The sequence below is a fragment of the Bufo gargarizans genome, chromosome 7 (assembly GCF_014858855.1).
Source record: "Bufo gargarizans isolate SCDJY-AF-19 chromosome 7, ASM1485885v1, whole genome shotgun sequence".
In the NCBI taxonomy this organism is placed as follows: Eukaryota; Metazoa; Chordata; class Amphibia; order Anura; family Bufonidae; genus Bufo; species Bufo gargarizans.
This window is the reverse complement of record NC_058086.1, coordinates 125520631-125537956: the sequence shown is the minus strand read 5'-3', so window position 1 is coordinate 125537956 and position 17326 is coordinate 125520631. Positions and strand designations below refer to the sequence as shown.

Genomic DNA, 17326 nt, shown 5'->3' with positions numbered 1-17326 from the left:
AATATTGAAGGTGCACATAGGGTCATTCAGAATAACTTCACACACACCCGCTACTGTGTATTTCCAAGTCTAATTCTGTCACTAAATCCATACCGGTGACCCAGCGCCTAAATACTAGGCCTCAAATTTAATTCCCTCTAAATCTCTCGTTACCCACCGGTGTACTGTTGTTGCTGGGCAAGATATTTAGTGTCCGTCAAAGCACATTTTTTGTTCTGGGTTGAAGTACAATTCCCAATTTAGCAATTTCATAATTTAGTGGTTTCTGCTATATCAGAGCTATTTGAAATCTATCCCTAAAAGGGTATATAATATTGAAGGTGCACATAGGGTCATTCAGAATAACTTCACACACACGCTTCTGTGCATTTCCAAGTCTAATTCTGTCACTAAATCCATACCGGTGACCCAGCGCCTAAATACTAGGCCTCAAATTTAAATCCCTCTAAATCTCTCGTTACCCACCGCTGTACTGTTGTTGCTGGGCAAGATATTTAGTGTCCGTCAAAGCACATTTTTTGTTCTGGGTTGAAGTACAATTCCCAATTTAGCAATTTCATAATTTAGTGGTTTCTGCTATATCAGAGCTATTTGAAATCTATCCCTAAAAGGGTATATAATATTGAAGGTGCACATAGGGTCATTCAGAATAACTTCACACACACGCTTCTGTGCATTTCCAAGTCTAATTCTGTCACTAAATCCATACCGGTCACCCAGCGCCTAAATACTAGGCCTCAAATTTATATCCCGCTGATTTTGAATACAATACATTGGGCCAAATAATATATTTGTTGTTGTGGTGAACCATAACAATGAGAAAAACATCTAGTAAGGGACGCGGACGTGGACATGGTCGTGGTGGTGTTAGTGGACCCTCTGGTGCTGGGAGAGGACGTGGCCGTTCTGCCACATCCACACGTCCTAGTGTACCAACTACCTCAGGTCCCAGTAGCCGCCAGAATTTACAGCGATATATGGTGGGGCCCAATGCCGTTCTAAGGATGGTAAGGCCTGAGCAGGTACAGGCATTAGTCAATTGGGTGGCCGACAGTGGATCCAGCACGTTCACATTATCTCCCACCCAGTCTTCTGCAGAAAGCGCACAGATGGCGCCTGAAAACCAACCCCATCAGTCTGTCACATCACCCCCATGCATACCAGGGAAACTGTCTCAGCCTCAAGTTATGCAGCAGTCTCTTATGCTGTTTGAAGACTCCGCTGGCAGGGTTTCCCAAGGGCATCCACCTAGCCCTTCCCCAGCGGTGAAAGACATAGAATGCACTGACGCACAACCACTTATGTTTCCTGATGATGAGGACATGGGAATACCACCTCAGCATGTCTCTGATGATGACGAAACACAGGTGCCAACTGCTGCGTCTTTCTGCAGTGTGCAGACTGAACAGGAGGTCAGGGATCAAGACTGGGTGGAAGACGATGCAGGGGACGATGAGGTCCTAGACCCCACATGGAATGAAGGTCGTGCCACTGACTTTCACAGTTCGGAGGAAGAGGCAGTGGTGAGACCGAGCCAACAGCGTAGCAAAAGAGGGAGCAGTGGGCAAAAGCAGAACACCCGCCGCCAAGAGACTCCGCCTGCTACTGACCGCCGCCATCTGGGACCGAGCACCCCAAAGGCAGCTTCAAGGAGTTCCCTGGCATGGCACTTCTTCAAACAATGTGCTGACGACAAGACCCGAGTGGTTTGCACGCTGTGCCATCAGAGCCTGAAGCGAGGCATTAACGTTCTGAACCTGAGCACAACCTGCATGACCAGGCACCTGCATGCAAAGCATGAACTGCAGTGGAGTAAACACCTTAAAACCAAGGAAGTCACTCAGGCTCCCCCTGCTACCTCTTCTGCTGCTGCCGCCTCGGCCTATTCTGCTGCTGCCGCCTCGGCCTCTTCCTCCGCCTCTGGAGGAACGTTGGCACCTGCCGCCCAGCAAACAGGGGATGTACCACCAACACCACCACCACCACCTCCGTCACCAAGCGTCTCAACCATGTCACACGCCAGCGTTCAGCTCTCCATCTCACAAACATTTGATAGAAAGCGTAAATTCCCACCTAGCCACCCTCGATCCCTGGCCCTGAATGCCAGCATTTCTAAACTACTGGCCTATGAAATGCTGTCATTTAGGCTGGTGGACACAGACAGCTTCAAACAGCTCATGTCGCTTGCTGTCCCACAGTATGTTGTTCCCAGCCGGCACTACTTCTCCAAGAGAGCCGTGCCTTCCCTGCACAACCAAGTATCCGATAAAATCAAGTGTGCACTGCGCAACGCCATCTGTAGCAAGGTCCACCTAACCACAGATACGTGGACCAGTAAGCACGGCCAGGGACGCTATATCTCCCTAACTGCACACTGGGTAAATGTAGTGGCAGCTGGGCCCCAGGCGGAGAGCTGTTTGGCGCACGTCCTGCCGCCGCCAAGGATCGCAGGGCAACATTCTTTGCCTCCTGTTGCCACCTCCTCCTTCTCGGCTTCCTCCTCCTCTTCTTCCACCTGCTCATCCAGTCAGCCACACACCTTCACCACCAACTTCAGCACAGCCCGGGGTAAACGTCAGCAGGCCATTCTGAAACTCATATGTTTGGGGGACAGGCCCCACACCGCACAGGAGTTGTGGCGGGGTATTGAACAACAGACCGACGAGTGGTTGCTGCCGGTGAGCCTCAAGCCCGGCCTGGTGGTGTGTGATAATGGGCGAAATCTCGTTGCAGCTCTGGGACTAGCCAATTTGACGCACATCCCTTGCTTGGCGCATGTGCTGAATTTGGTGGTGCAGAAGTTCATTCACAACTACCCCGACATGTCAGAGCTGCTGCATAAAGTGCGGGCCGTCTGTTCGCGCTTCCGGCGTTCACATCCTGCCGCTGCTCGCCTGTCTGCGCTACAGCGTAACTTCGGCCTTCCCGCTCACCGCCTCATATGCGACGTGCCCACCAGGTGGAACTCCACCTTGCACATGCTGGACAGACTGTGCGAGCAGCAGCAGGCCATAGTGGAGTTTCAGCTGCAGCACGCACGGGTCAGTCGCACTACAGAACAGCACCACTTCACCACCAATGACTGGGCCTCCATGCGAGACCTGTGTGCCCTGTTGCGCTGTTTCGAGTACTCCACCAACATGGCCAGTGGCGATGACACCGTTATCAGCGTTACAATACCACTTCTATGTCTCCTTGAGAAAACACTTAGGGCGATGATGGAACAGGAGGTGGCCCAGGAGGAGGAGGAGGAGGATGAGGAAGAGGGGTCATTTTTAGCACTTTCAGGCCAGTCTCTTCGAAGTGACTCAGAGGGAGGTTTTTTGCAACAGCAGAGGCCAGGTACAAATGTGGCCAGCCAGGGCCCACTACTGGAGGACGAGGAGGACGAGGATGAGGAGGAGGTGGAGGAGGATGAGGATGAAGCATGGTCACAGCGGGGTGGCACCCAACGCAGCTCGGGTCCATCACTGGTGCGTGGCTGGGGGGAAAGGCAGGACGATGACGATACGCCTCCCACAGAGGACAGCTTGTCCTTACCCCTGGGCAGCCTGGCACACATGAGCGACTACATGCTGCAGTGCCTGCGCAACGACAGCAGAGTTGCCCACATTTTAACCTGTGCGGACTACTGGGTTGCCACCCTGCTGGATCCACGCTACAAAGACAATGTGCCCACCTTACTTCCTGCACTGGAGCGTGATAGGAAGATGCGCGAGTACAAGCGCACGTTGGTAGACGCGCTACTGAGAGCATTCCCAAATGTCACAGGGGAACAAGTGGAAGCCCAAGGCCAAGGCAGAGGAGGAGCAAGAGGTCGCCAAGGCAGCTGTGTCACGGCCAGCTCCTCTGAGGGCAGGGTTAGCATGGCAGAGATGTGGAAAACTTTTGTCAACACGCCACAGCTAACTGCACCACCACCTGATACGCAACGTGTTAGCAGGAGGCAACATTTCACTAACATGGTGGAACAGTACGTGTGCACACCCCTCCACGTACTGACTGATGGTTCGGCCCCATTCAACTTCTGGGTCTCTAAATTGTCCACGTGGCCAGAGCTAGCCTTTTATGCCTTGGAGGTGCTGGCCTGCCCGGCAGCCAGCGTTTTGTCTGAACGTGTATTCAGCACGGCAGGGGGCGTCATTACAGACAAACGCAGCCGCCTGTCTACAGCCAATGTGGACAAGCTGACGTTCATAAAAATGAACCAGGCATGGATCCCACAGGACCTGTCCGTCCCTTGTCCAGATTAGACATTAACTACCTCCCCATAACCATATATTATTGGACTCCAGGGCACTTCCTCATTCAATCCTATTTTTATTTTCATTTTACCATTATATTGCGATGCTACCCAAAGTTGAATGAACCTCTCCTCTGCCTGTGTGCTAGGCCTAAATATATGCCAATGGACTGTTGCAGTGGTGGCTGACATGAAGCCTGATTCTCTGCTATGACATGCAGACTAATTCTCTGCTGACATGAAGCCAGATTGTCTGTTACGGGACCTCTCTCCTCTGCCTGGGTGCTGGGCCTAAATTTATGACCATGGACTGTTGCAGTGGTGGCTGACGTGAAGCCTGATTCTCTGCTATGACATGCAGACTGATTCTCTGCTGACATGAAGCCAGATCGTCTGTTACGGGACCTCTCTGCTCTGCCTGTGTGCTAGGCCTAAATATATGCCAATGGACTGTTGCAGTGGTGGGTGACGTGAAGCCTCATTCTCTGCTATGACATGCAGACTGATTCTCTGCTGACATGAAGCCAGATTGTCTGTTACGGGACCTCTCTGCTCTGCCTGTGTGCTAGGCCTAAATATATGCCAATGGACTGTTGCAGTGGTGGGTGACGTGAAGCCTCATTCTCTGCTATGACATGCAGACTGATTCTCTGCTGTCATGAAGCCAGATTGTCTGTTACGGGACCTCTCTGCTCTGCCTGTGTGCTAGGCCTAAATATATGCCAATGGACTGTTGCAGTGGTGGGTGACGTGAAGCCTCATTCTCTGCTATGACATGCAGACTGATTCTCTGCTGACATGAAGCCAGATTCTCTGTTACGGGACCTCTCTCCTCTGCCTGTGTGTGTGCTGGGCCTAAATATATGCCAATGGACTGTTGCAGTGGTGGCTGACGTGAAGCCTCATTCTCTGCTATGACATGCAGACTAATTCTCTGCTGACATGAAGACAGATTCTCTGTTACGGGACCTCCCTCCTCTGCCTGGGTGCTGGGCCTAAATATATGCCAATGGACTGTTGCAGTGGTGGCTGACGTGAAGCCTCATTCTCTGCTATGACATGCAGACTAATTCTCTGCTGACATGAAGACAGATTCTCTGTTACGGGACCTCTCTCCTCTGCCTGGGTGCCGGGGCCTAAATATCTGAGAATGGACTGTTCCAGTGGTGGGTGACGGGAAGCCAGATTCTCTGCTATGGAACCTCTCTCCAATTGATTTTGGTTAATTTTTATTTATTTAATTTTTATTTTAATTAATTTCCCTATCCACATTTGTTTGCAGGGGATTTACCTACATGTTGCTGCCTTTTGCAGCCCTCTAGCTCTTTCCTGGGCTGTTTTACAGCCTTTTTAGTGCCGAAAAGTTCGGGTCCCCATTGACTTCAATGGGGTTCGGGTTCGGGACGAAGTTCGGATCGGGTTCGGATCCCGAACCCGAACATTTCCGGGATGTTCGGCCGAACTTCTCGAACCCGAACATCCAGGTGTTCGCTCAACTCTATTCATATATTATTGTTACACCTCCCATTGGTGCCCACAGAATTATTCATCTATCTTGGGTAATTTTTCCTAGAATAGCGATAGAACATTCTTTTTTCATCTCTTTGTATGGTTTTCCTTATCGTCATTGACTGAACCCCCTTTACCATTATTTAGGAGACCTACCTGCTTAGACCTTGGTTTTTTAGCATTTATGTATTTAAAGAATTTTGGGGGATTTGTTTTGCTCTCTTTTGTCACCAGCTGTTCTTTTGTATTTTTGAAGATTTTACCTCTTTTTTACAGATTTTATTAACCCCTTTGTAAAATTCAAAGGCTACAGCTGACCCCTCAGATTTGTATTTATTAAATGCCCTTTTTTTCTCATTTAACCGTGGAACCGCGGCCTGGATTCCTGCTGAGAGCAGGAGCGCACGGCGTCATGTGTTGATATGACGCCATGCGCTCCCTGCTGCCGCCGTAATACAGTGATACACTGGTATGATCTATACCAGTGTATTACTGTACTGCGGCGGCAGCAGGGAGCGCACGGCGTCATAGCAACCCATGACGCTGTGCGCTCCTGCACTCAGCAGGAATCCAGGCCGCGGTTCCACGGACCGCTCACGGCCGTGAACAACAGCCATGTGCATTCGGCCTTAGGCTACATGCACATGACTGTTGTTTAGGTCTGCATCCGAGCCGCAGTTTTTGCAAGTTGGATGCGGACCCATTCACTTCAATCCGTTGCTCCGTTCCGTGGTCCGCAAAAGAAACATAACATAGGCAGTTATATTAATGACTGTCCGTGCCGTTCCACAAATTGCGGAACGCACATCGACGTCATCCGTGTTTTGCGGATCCGCATTCTGCGGACCGCAAAACACACAACGGTCGTGTGCATGTAGCCTGTGTGATAGTTGCTGCTCCCAGTCTATGCCCTGAAATCCAAGAGAAATTGGCCTTTTTAAAGTTCGGTGTTTTTACTCTAACAGTCAGAGTTTGCTTCTTATAGTTCAGGGGGAATATAATTATATTGCGGTCATGTAAAGCGGTAGGCAAGAATGATCAAAGAATTATGTGTTTATTTTTTTATTTTATTTTTTAGGGGAGAAACCCACGGACTCACCAGTGGATGACATTAAAAAACAAGGTATGTCTTAAATAAGTAAAGCAAAGAAAACTGCGTTCATCAAATAAATGATAATTTATTTTAGTTAACTAATTGCAATAAGATGTAGTTGATTTCTCTTAGGCCTTTTTCACACAGGCGTCGCATGTGAGAGCCGTTTATGCGGGTGCTTTGCGGGAAAATGCGTGATTTTTCCGCGTGAGTGCAAAGCGTTTTAATGTGTTTTGCACGCACGTGAGAAAAATCGGCATGTTTGGTACCCGAACCAGGACTTCACAGAAATTCGGGTTTGGGTTAGGTGTTGTGTAGATTTTATTATTTTCCCTTATAGCATGGTTATAAGGGAAAATAATAGCATTCTTAATACAGAATGCATAGTACAATAGGGTTGGAGGGGTTAAAAAAATAAAAATATAATAATTTAACTCACCTTATCCACTTGTTTGAGCTGCCTGGCTTCTCTTCTTTCTTCTTCTTTGAGCTGGGAGAAAAAGACCTTTGGTGATGTCACTGCGCACATCACATGATCCATGACCATGGTGATGGATCATGTGGCGGACCATGTGATGAGCGCAGTGACGTCACCACAGGTCCTTTTCCCCCTTTAATCAAAGAAGAAGACAGAAGAGAAGCCAGGCTGCGCGAACAAGTGGATGAGGTGAGTTAAACTATTATAAATTTTTTTAACCCCTCCATCCCTATTTTTCTAAGCATTCTGTATTAAGAATGCTGTGATTTTTCCTTATAACCATATTATATGGGAAAATAATAATGATCGGGTCCCCATCCCGATCATCTCATAGCAGCTATGCGTGAAAATCGCACCGCATCCGCACTTGCTTGCGATTTTCACGCAGCCCCATTCACTTCTATGGGGCCTGCGTTGTGTGAAAAACACAGAATATAGACTCTGCTGTGATTTTCACGCAACGCATAAGTGATGCGTGAAAGCAATCGCTCATGTACACAGCCCCATAGAAAGGAATGGGTCCGGATTCAGTTTGTGTGCAATGCGTTCACCTCATGCATTGCACCCACATGGAAAATTTGCCCGTGTGAAAGGGGCCTTATACAGCTGTGTAGCAACTTGGGGAATGACAGCTCAACATTCGCTGGTGCACCAGTAATTCCACTGTCCTATTGAAAAATGTACAGTATGAATATAGAAACTGAGCAAATAGCCCCTAATAATAATGAAAAGTACTTGCATTTATTATCAAGCGAAAATCTTTATTAATGATAAATGTATAAGACACGGTGAGAACAAAAGGGAGGAGGTGGCTACAAGACCGCTTACAAGCCTTAAGCCTCCTGACGAAGCCAGAGGGTTGGCGAAACGCGCGTTGGGGCAGCAGCACACTGAGAACCTCGGTCAAACTGTCCACTATGGGTAAATGATTCTTGTCATTTTCAGTTACATGTTGTAATGCTATGCAGCTCATACATACTCTGGGGTACGGATCCACCATCACGATATTTGTGTTACTGGTGACCGGACCTTTCTTTGGGGCCATCTGACCCCAATACACTGTATTAGGGATGAGCGAACTCGAACTGTATAGTTCGGGTTCGTACCGAATTTTTGGGTGTCCGTGACACGGACCCGAACCCGGACATTTTCGTAAAAGTCCGGGTTCGGGTTCGGTGTTCGTCGCTTTCTTCGCGCTTTTGTGACGCTTTCTTGGCGCTTTTTGAAAGGCTGCAAAGCAGCCAATCAACAAGCGTCATACTACTTGCCCCAAGAGGCCATCACAGCCATGCCTACTATTGGCATGGCTGTGATTGGCCAGAGCACCATGTGACCCAGCCTCTATTTAAGCTGGAGTCACATAGCGCCGCCCGTCACTCTGCTCTGATTAGCGTAGGGAGAGGTTGCGGCTGCGACAGTAGGGCGAGATTAGGCAGATTAACTCCTCCAAAGGACTTGATTAACTGATCGATCTGCAGCTGTGGATCATTGAGCTGCTGATCCTCAATTGCTCACTGTTTTTAGGCTGCCCAGACCGTTTGTCAGTCACATTTTTCTGGGGTGATCGGCGGCCATTTTGTGTCTTGTGGTGCGCCAGCACAAGCTGCGACCAAGTGCATTTAACCCTCAATGGTGTGGTTGTTTTTTGGCTAAAGCCTACATCAGGGTGAAGCTGTCACACCAAGTGCATTTAACCAGCAATAGTCTGTTCATTTTTTGGCCATATACTAAATCAGGGGCAAGCTGCGCCTGTCACCAAGTGCATTTAACCCTCAATGGTGTGGTTGTTTTTTGGCTAAAGCCTACATCAGGGTGAAGCTGTCACACCAAGTGCATTTAACCAGCAATAGTCTGTTCATTTTTTGGCCATATACTAAATCAGGGGCAAGCTGCGCCTGTCACCAAGTGCATTTAACCCTCAATGGTGTGGTTGTTTTTTGGCTAAAGCCTACATCAGGGTGAAGCTGTCACACCAAGTGCATTTAACCAGCAATAGTCTGTTTATTTTTTGGCCATATCCCAGTCTAATTCTGTCACTAAATCCATACCGGTCACCCAGCGCCTAAATACTAGGCCTCAAATTTATATCCCGCTAAATCTGTCCTTAGTGCTGTAGCTGGGCGAGTTATTTAGTGTCCGTTCAAGCACATTTCTTGTTCTGGGTTGAAATACAATTCCCAATTTAGCAATTTCATAATTTAGTGGTTTCTGCTATATCAGAGCTATTTGAAATCTATCCCTAAAAGGGTATATAATATTCAAGGTGCACATTGGGTCATTCAGAATAACTTCACACACACCCGCTACTGTGTATTTCCAAGTCTAATTCTGTCACTAAACCCATACCTGTCACCCAGCGCCTAAATACTAGGCCTCAAATTTATATCCAGCTAAATCTGTCCCTAGTGCTGTAGCTGGGTGAGTTATTTAGTGTCCGTTCAAGCACATTTCTTGTTCTGGGTTGAAATACAATTCCCAATTTAGCAATTTCATAATTTAGTGGTTTCTGCTATATCAGAGCTATTTGAAATCTATCCCTAAAAGGGTATATAATATTCAAGGTGCACATTGGGTCATTCAGAATAACTTCACACACACCCGCTACTGTGTATTTCCAAGTCTAATTCTGGCACTAAACCCATACCTGTCACCCAGCGCCTAAATACTAGGCCTCAAATTTATATCCAGCTAAATCTGTCCCTAGTGCTGTAGCTGGGCGAGTTATTTAGTGTCCGTTCAAGCACATTTCTTGTTCTGGGTTGAAATACAATTCCCAATTTAGCAATTTCATAATTTAGTGGTTTCTGCTATATCAGAGCTATTTGAAATCTATCCCTAAAAGGGTATATAATATTCAAGGTGCACATTGGGTCATTCAGAATAACTTCACACACACCCGCTACTGTGTATTTCCAAGTCTAATTCTGTCACTAAACCCATACCTGTCACCCAGCGCCTAAATACTAGGCCTCAAATTTATATCCAGCTAAATCTGTCCTTAGTGCTGTAGCTGGGCGAGTTATTTAGTGTCCGTTCAAGCACATTTCTTGTTCTGGGTTGAAATACAATTCCCAATTTAGCAATTTCATAATTTAGTGGTTTCTGCTATATCAGAGCTATTTGAAATCTATCCCTAAAAGGGTATATAATATTCAAGGTGCACATTGGGTCATTCAGAATAACTTCACACACACCCGCTACTGTGTATTTCCAAGTCTAATTCTGTCACTAAACCCATACCTGTCACCCAGCGCCTAAATACTAGGCCTCAAATTTATATCCAGCTAAATCTGTCCTTAGTGCTGTAGCTGGGCGAGTTATTTAGTGTCCGTTCAAGCACATTTCTTGTTCTGGGTTGAAATACAATTCCCAATTTAGCAATTTCATAATTTAGTGGTTTCTGCTATATCAGAGCTATTTGAAATCTATCCCTAAAAGGGTATATAATATTCAAGGTGCACATTGGGTCATTCAGAATAACTTCACACACACCCGCTACTGTGTATTTCCAAGTCTAATTCTGTCACTAAACCCATACCTGTCACCCAGCGCCTAAATACTAGGCCTCAAATTTATATCCAGCTAAATCTGTCCTTAGTGCTGTAGCTGGGCGAGTTATTTAGTGTCCGTTCAAGCACATTTCTTGTTCTGGGTTGAAATACAATTCCCAATTTAGCAATTTCATAATTTAGTGGTTTCTGCTATATCAGAGCTATTTGAAATCTATCCCTAAAAGGGTATATAATATTCAAGGTGCACATTGGGTCATTCAGAATAACTTCACACACACCCGCTACTGTGTATTTCCAAGTCTAATTCTGTCACTAAACCCATACCTGTCACCCAGCGCCTAAATACTAGGCCTCAAATTTATATCCAGCTAAATCTGTCCTTAGTGCTGTAGCTGGGCGAGTTATTTAGTGTCCGTTCAAGCACATTTCTTGTTCTGGGTTGAAATACAATTCCCAATTTAGCAATTTCATAATTTAGTGGTTTCTGCTATATAAGAGCTATTTGAAATCTATCCCTAAAAGGGTATATAATATTCAAGGTGCACATTGGGTCATTCAGAATAACTTCACACACACCCGCTACTGTGTATTTCCAAGTCTAATTCTGTCACTAAACCCATACCTGTCACCCAGCGCCTAAATACTAGGCCTCAAATTTATATCCCGCTAAATCTCTCGTTACCGCTGTCCTGTTGTGGCTGGGAAAGTTATTTAGTGTCCGTCAAAGCACATTTTTTGTTCTGGGTTGAAATACAATTCCCAATTTAGCAATTTCATAATTTAGTGGTTTCTGCTATATCAGAGCTATTTGAAATCTATCCCTAAAAGGGTATATAATATTCAAGATGCACATAGGGACATTCAGAATAACTTCACACACACCCGCTACTGTGTATTTCCAAGTCTAATTCTGTCACTAAACCCATACCTGTCACCCAGCGCCTAAATACTAGGCCTCAAATTTATATCCCGCTAAATCTCTCGTTACCGCTGTCCTGTTGTGGCTGGGAAAGTTATTTAGTGTCCGTCAAAGCACATTTTTTGTTCTGGGTTGAAATACAATTCCCAATTTAGCAATTTCATAATTTAGTGGTTTCTGCTGTATCAGAGCTATTTGAAATCTATCCCTAAAAGGGTATATAATATTCAAGGTGCACATAGGGTCATTCAGAATAACTTCACACACACGCTTCTGTGCATTTCCAAGTCTAATTCTGTCACTAAATCCATACCGGTCACCCAGCGCCTAAATACTAGGCCTCAAATTTATATCCCGCTGAATTTGAATACAATACATTGGGTCAAATAATATATTTGTTGTTGTGGTGAACCATAACAATGAGAAAAACATCTAGTAAGGGACGCGGACGTGGACATGGTCGTGGTGGTGTTAGTGGACCCTCTGGTGCTGGGAGAGGACGTGGCCGTTCTGCCACATCCACACGTCCTAGTGTACCAACTACCTCAGGTCCCAGTAGCCGCCAGAATTTACAGCGATATATGGTGGGGCCCAATGCCGTTCTAAGGATGGTAAGGCCTGAGCAGGTACAGGCATTAGTCAATTGGGTGGCCGACAGTGGATCCAGCACGTTCACATTATCTCCCACCCAGTCTTCTGCAGAAAGCGCACAGATGGCGCCTGAAAACCAACCCCATCAGTCTGTCACATCACCCCCATGCATACCAGGGAAACTGTCTCAGCCTCAAGTTATGCAGCAGTCTCTTATGCTGTTTGAAGACTCCGCTGGCAGGGTTTCCCAAGGGCATCCACCTAGCCCTTCCCCAGCGGTGAAAGACATAGAATGCACTGACGCACAACCACTTATGTTTCCTGATGATGAGGACATGGGAATACCACCTCAGCATGTCTCTGATGATGACGAAACACAGGTGCCAACTGCTGCGTCTTTCTGCAGTGTGCAGACTGAACAGGAGGTCAGGGATCAAGACTGGGTGGAAGACGATGCAGGGGACGATGAGGTCCTAGACCCCACATGGAATGAAGGTCGTGCCACTGACTTTCACAGTTCGGAGGAAGAGGCAGTGGTGAGACCGAGCCAACAGCGTAGCAAAAGAGGGAGCAGTGGGCAAAAGCAGAACACCCGCCGCCAAGAGACTCCGCCTGCTACTGACCGCCGCCATCTGGGACCGAGCACCCCAAAGGCAGCTTCAAGGAGTTCCCTGGCATGGCACTTCTTCAAACAATGTGCTGACGACAAGACCCGAGTGGTTTGCACGCTGTGCCATCAGAGCCTGAAGCGAGGCATTAACGTTCTGAACCTGAGCACAACCTGCATGACCAGGCACCTGCATGCAAAGCATGAACTGCAGTGGAGTAAACACCTTAAAACCAAGGAAGTCACTCAGGCTCCCCCTGCTACCTCTTCTGCTGCTGCCGCCTCGGCCTATTCTGCTGCTGCCGCCTCGGCCTCTTCCTCCGCCTCTGGAGGAACGTTGGCACCTGCCGCCCAGCAAACAGGGGATGTACCACCAACACCACCACCACCACCTCCGTCACCAAGCGTCTCAACCATGTCACACGCCAGCGTTCAGCTCTCCATCTCACAAACATTTGATAGAAAGCGTAAATTCCCACCTAGCCACCCTCGATCCCTGGCCCTGAATGCCAGCATTTCTAAACTACTGGCCTATGAAATGCTGTCATTTAGGCTGGTGGACACAGACAGCTTCAAACAGCTCATGTCGCTTGCTGTCCCACAGTATGTTGTTCCCAGCCGCCACTACTTCTCCAAGAGAGCCGTGCCTTCCCTGCACAACCAAGTATCCGATAAAATCAAGTGTGCACTGCGCAACGCCATCTGTGGCAAGGTCCACCTAACCACAGATACGTGGACCAGTAAGCACGGCCAGGGACGCTATATCTCCCTAACTGCACACTGGGTAAATGTAGTGGCAGCTGGGCCCCAGGCGGAGAGCTGTTTGGCGCACGTCCTTCCGCCGCCAAGGATCGCAGGGCAACATTCTTTGCCTCCTGTTGCCACCTCCTCCTTCTCGGCTTCCTCCTCCTCTTCTTCCACCTGCTCATCCAGTCAGCCACACACCTTCACCACCAACTTCAGCACAGCCCGGGGTAAACGTCAGCAGGCCATTCTGAAACTCATATGTTTGGGGGACAGGCCCCACACCGCACAGGAGTTGTGGCGGGGTATTGAACAACAGACCGACGAGTGGTTGCTGCCGGTGAGCCTCAAGCCCGGCCTGGTGGTGTGTGATAATGGGCGAAATCTCGTTGCAGCTCTGGGACTAGCCAATTTGACGCACATCCCTTGCTTGGCGCATGTGCTGAATTTGGTGGTGCAGAAGTTCATTCACAACTACCCCGACATGTCAGAGCTGCTGCATAAAGTGCGGGCCGTCTGTTCGCGCTTCCGGCGTTCACATCCTGCTGCTGCTCGCCTGTCTGCGCTACAGCGTAACTTCGGCCTTCCCGCTCACCGCCTCATATGCGACGTGCCCACCAGGTGGAACTCCACCTTGCACATGCTGGACAGACTGTGCGAGCAGCAGCAGGCCATAGTGGAGTTTCAGCTGCAGCACGCACGGGTCAGTCGCACTACAGAACAGCACCACTTCACCACCAATGACTGGGCCTCCATGCGAGACCTGTGTGCCCTGTTGCGCTGTTTCGAGTACTCCACCAACATGGCCAGTGGCGATGACACCGTTATCAGCGTTACAATACCACTTCTATGTCTCCTTGAGAAAACACTTAGGGCGATGATGGAAGAGGAGGTGGCCCAGGAGGAGGAGGAGGAGGAGGAGGAGGAAGAGGGGTCATTTTTAGCACTTTCAGGCCAGTCTCTTCGAAGTGACTCAGAGGGAGGTTTTTGGCAACAGCAGAGGCCAGGTACAAATGTGGCCAGCCAGGGCCCACTACTGGAGGACGAGGAGGACGAGGATGAGGAGGAGGTGGAGGAGGATGAGGATGAAGCATGGTCACAGCGGGGTGGCACCCAACGCAGCTCGGGTCCATCACTGGTGCGTGGCTGGGGGGAAAGGCAGGACGATGACGATACGCCTCCCACAGAGGACAGCTTGTCCTTACCCCTGGGCAGCCTGGCACACATGAGCGACTACATGCTGCAGTGCCTGCGCAACGACAGCAGAGTTGCCCACATTTTAACCTGTGCGGACTACTGGGTTGCCACCCTGCTGGATCCACGCTACAAAGACAATGTGCCCACCTTACTTCCTGCACTGGAGCGTGATAGGAAGATGCGCGAGTACAAGCGCACGTTGGTAGACGCGCTACTGAGAGCATTCCCAAATGTCACAGGGGAACAAGTGGAAGCCCAAGGCCAAGGCAGAGGAGGAGCAAGAGGTCGCCAAGGCAGCTGTGTCACGGCCAGCTCCTCTGAGGGCAGGGTTAGCATGGCAGAGATGTGGAAAACTTTTGTCAACACGCCACAGCTAACTGCACCACCACCTGATACGCAACGTGTTAGCAGGAGGCAACATTTCACTAACATGGTGGAACAGTACGTGTGCACACCCCTCCACGTACTGACTGATGGTTCGGCCCCATTCAACTTCTGGGTCTCTAAATTGTCCACGTGGCCAGAGCTAGCCTTTTATGCCTTGGAGGTGCTGGCCTGCCCGGCAGCCAGCGTTTTGTCTGAACGTGTATTCAGCACGGCAGGGGGCGTCATTACAGACAAACGCAGCCGCCTGTCTACAGCCAATGTGGACAAGCTGACGTTCATAAAAATGAACCAGGCATGGATCCCACAGGACCTGTCCGTCCCTTGTCCAGATTAGACATTAACTACCTCCCCATAACCATATATTATTGGACTCCAGGGCACTTCCTCATTCAATCCTATTTTTATTTTCATTTTACCATTATATTGCGATGCTACCCAAAGTTGAATGAACCTCTCCTCTGCCTGTGTGCTAGGCCTAAATATATGCCAATGGACTGTTGCAGTGGTGGCTGACATGAAGCCTGATTCTCTGCTATGACATGCAGACTAATTCTCTGCTGACATGAAGCCAGATTGTCTGTTACGGGACCTCTCTCCTCTGCCTGGGTGCTGGGCCTAAATTTATGACAATGGACTGTTGCAGTGGTGGCTGACGTGAAGCCTGATTCTCTGCTATGACATGCAGACTGATTCTCTGCTGACATGAAGCCAGATCGTCTGTTACGGGACCTCTCTGCTCTGCCTGTGTGCTAGGCCTAAATATATGCCAATGGACTGTTGCAGTGGTGGCTGACGTGAAGCCTCATTCTCTGCTATGACATGCAGACTAATTCTCTGCTGACATGAAGACAGATTCTCTGTTACGGGACCTCTCTCCTCTGCCTGGGTGCCGGGGCCTAAATATCTGAGAATGGACTGTTCCAGTGGTGGGTGACGGGAAGCCAGATTCTCTGCTATGGAACCTCTCTCCAATTGATTTTGGTTAATTTTTATTTATTTAATTTTTATTTTAATTAATTTCCCTATCCACATTTGTTTGCAGGGGATTTACCTACATGTTGCTGCCTTTTGCAGCCCTCTAGCCCTTTCCTGGGCTGTTTTACAGCCGTTTTAGTGCCGAAAAGTTCGGGTCCCCATTGACTTCAATGGGGTTCGGGTTCGGGACGAAGTTCGGATCGGGTTCGGATCCCGAACCCGAACATTTCCGGGATGTTCGGCCGAACTTCTCGAACCCGAACATCCAGGTGTTCGCTCAACTCTAGTCATGAGAAAACAGTCTCAGAATGGCTTAAATAACTAAAATCGGTAAAAGCATTCCAAAGTTATTACCACATAAAGTAACATGTCAGATTCACAAAATTAGTCTTGGTCAGGAAGGGGAGTAAACGGTCTGGTCTAGAAGTTGTTAAAAAAAAATTAGTCCACCTGTGTCAAATCTAAAAGAAAAGACTTAGCAAGAGATTGCCCATAGCAACCAATCAGATTCCAATTTTCATTTTTCATAGCTCCTTGTGAAAATGAAACATAGAATCTGATTGGTTGCTATGGGCAACTAAGCCAGTTCTACTTTACACCAGTCTGATAATACATATACGCAACTAATAGAACATGTTCAATTATTGTCTGCATTACGGACTAGGGTAGGACTGTTCTATTAGGAGCCAGCCGTTCCGTTCCGCAAAATGAAGAATGCACAAAACTGGTATCCATGTTTTGTGGATCAGCAATTTGTAGACCAGAAAACAATCAAAGGTCATGTGCATGAGCCCTAAGGATGAGTGAACTGGTTCTACTAGTTCGTTATTTGGTCTGAATTTTAGATTCACAGGAAAAAAAATTATGGTATATCTTAATTCTGTTGTCATTAGAAAAGATTAGCATTCTTTTCTCTTTTTAAAGAAAAGCTAATTAGAATATTGTTCACATAAAACAAAGGTATGCAAATTAGCTTGCCTGACAAGAAAAAAAAAAAGAAAAAAAAGATATGTTCTCTAATGTCAGATAATTAAGATATTCTATTTGCATATACTTTCTAGACACTAACAG

General features: G+C 47.8%; 1 protein-coding gene across 1 annotated transcript in view; it reads left to right on the top strand.

Moving 5' to 3' along the window:
- Window positions 1-17326, top strand: part of LOC122944191 (complement receptor type 1-like) — a 380940-nt gene that overhangs the window by 273188 nt on the left and 90426 nt on the right. The window contains exon 13 of the mRNA XM_044302417.1: window positions 6831-6875. Within this exon, the coding sequence (XP_044158352.1) occupies window positions 6831-6875 (45 nt within the window). The remainder of the gene's footprint in view (window positions 1-6830; window positions 6876-17326) is intronic.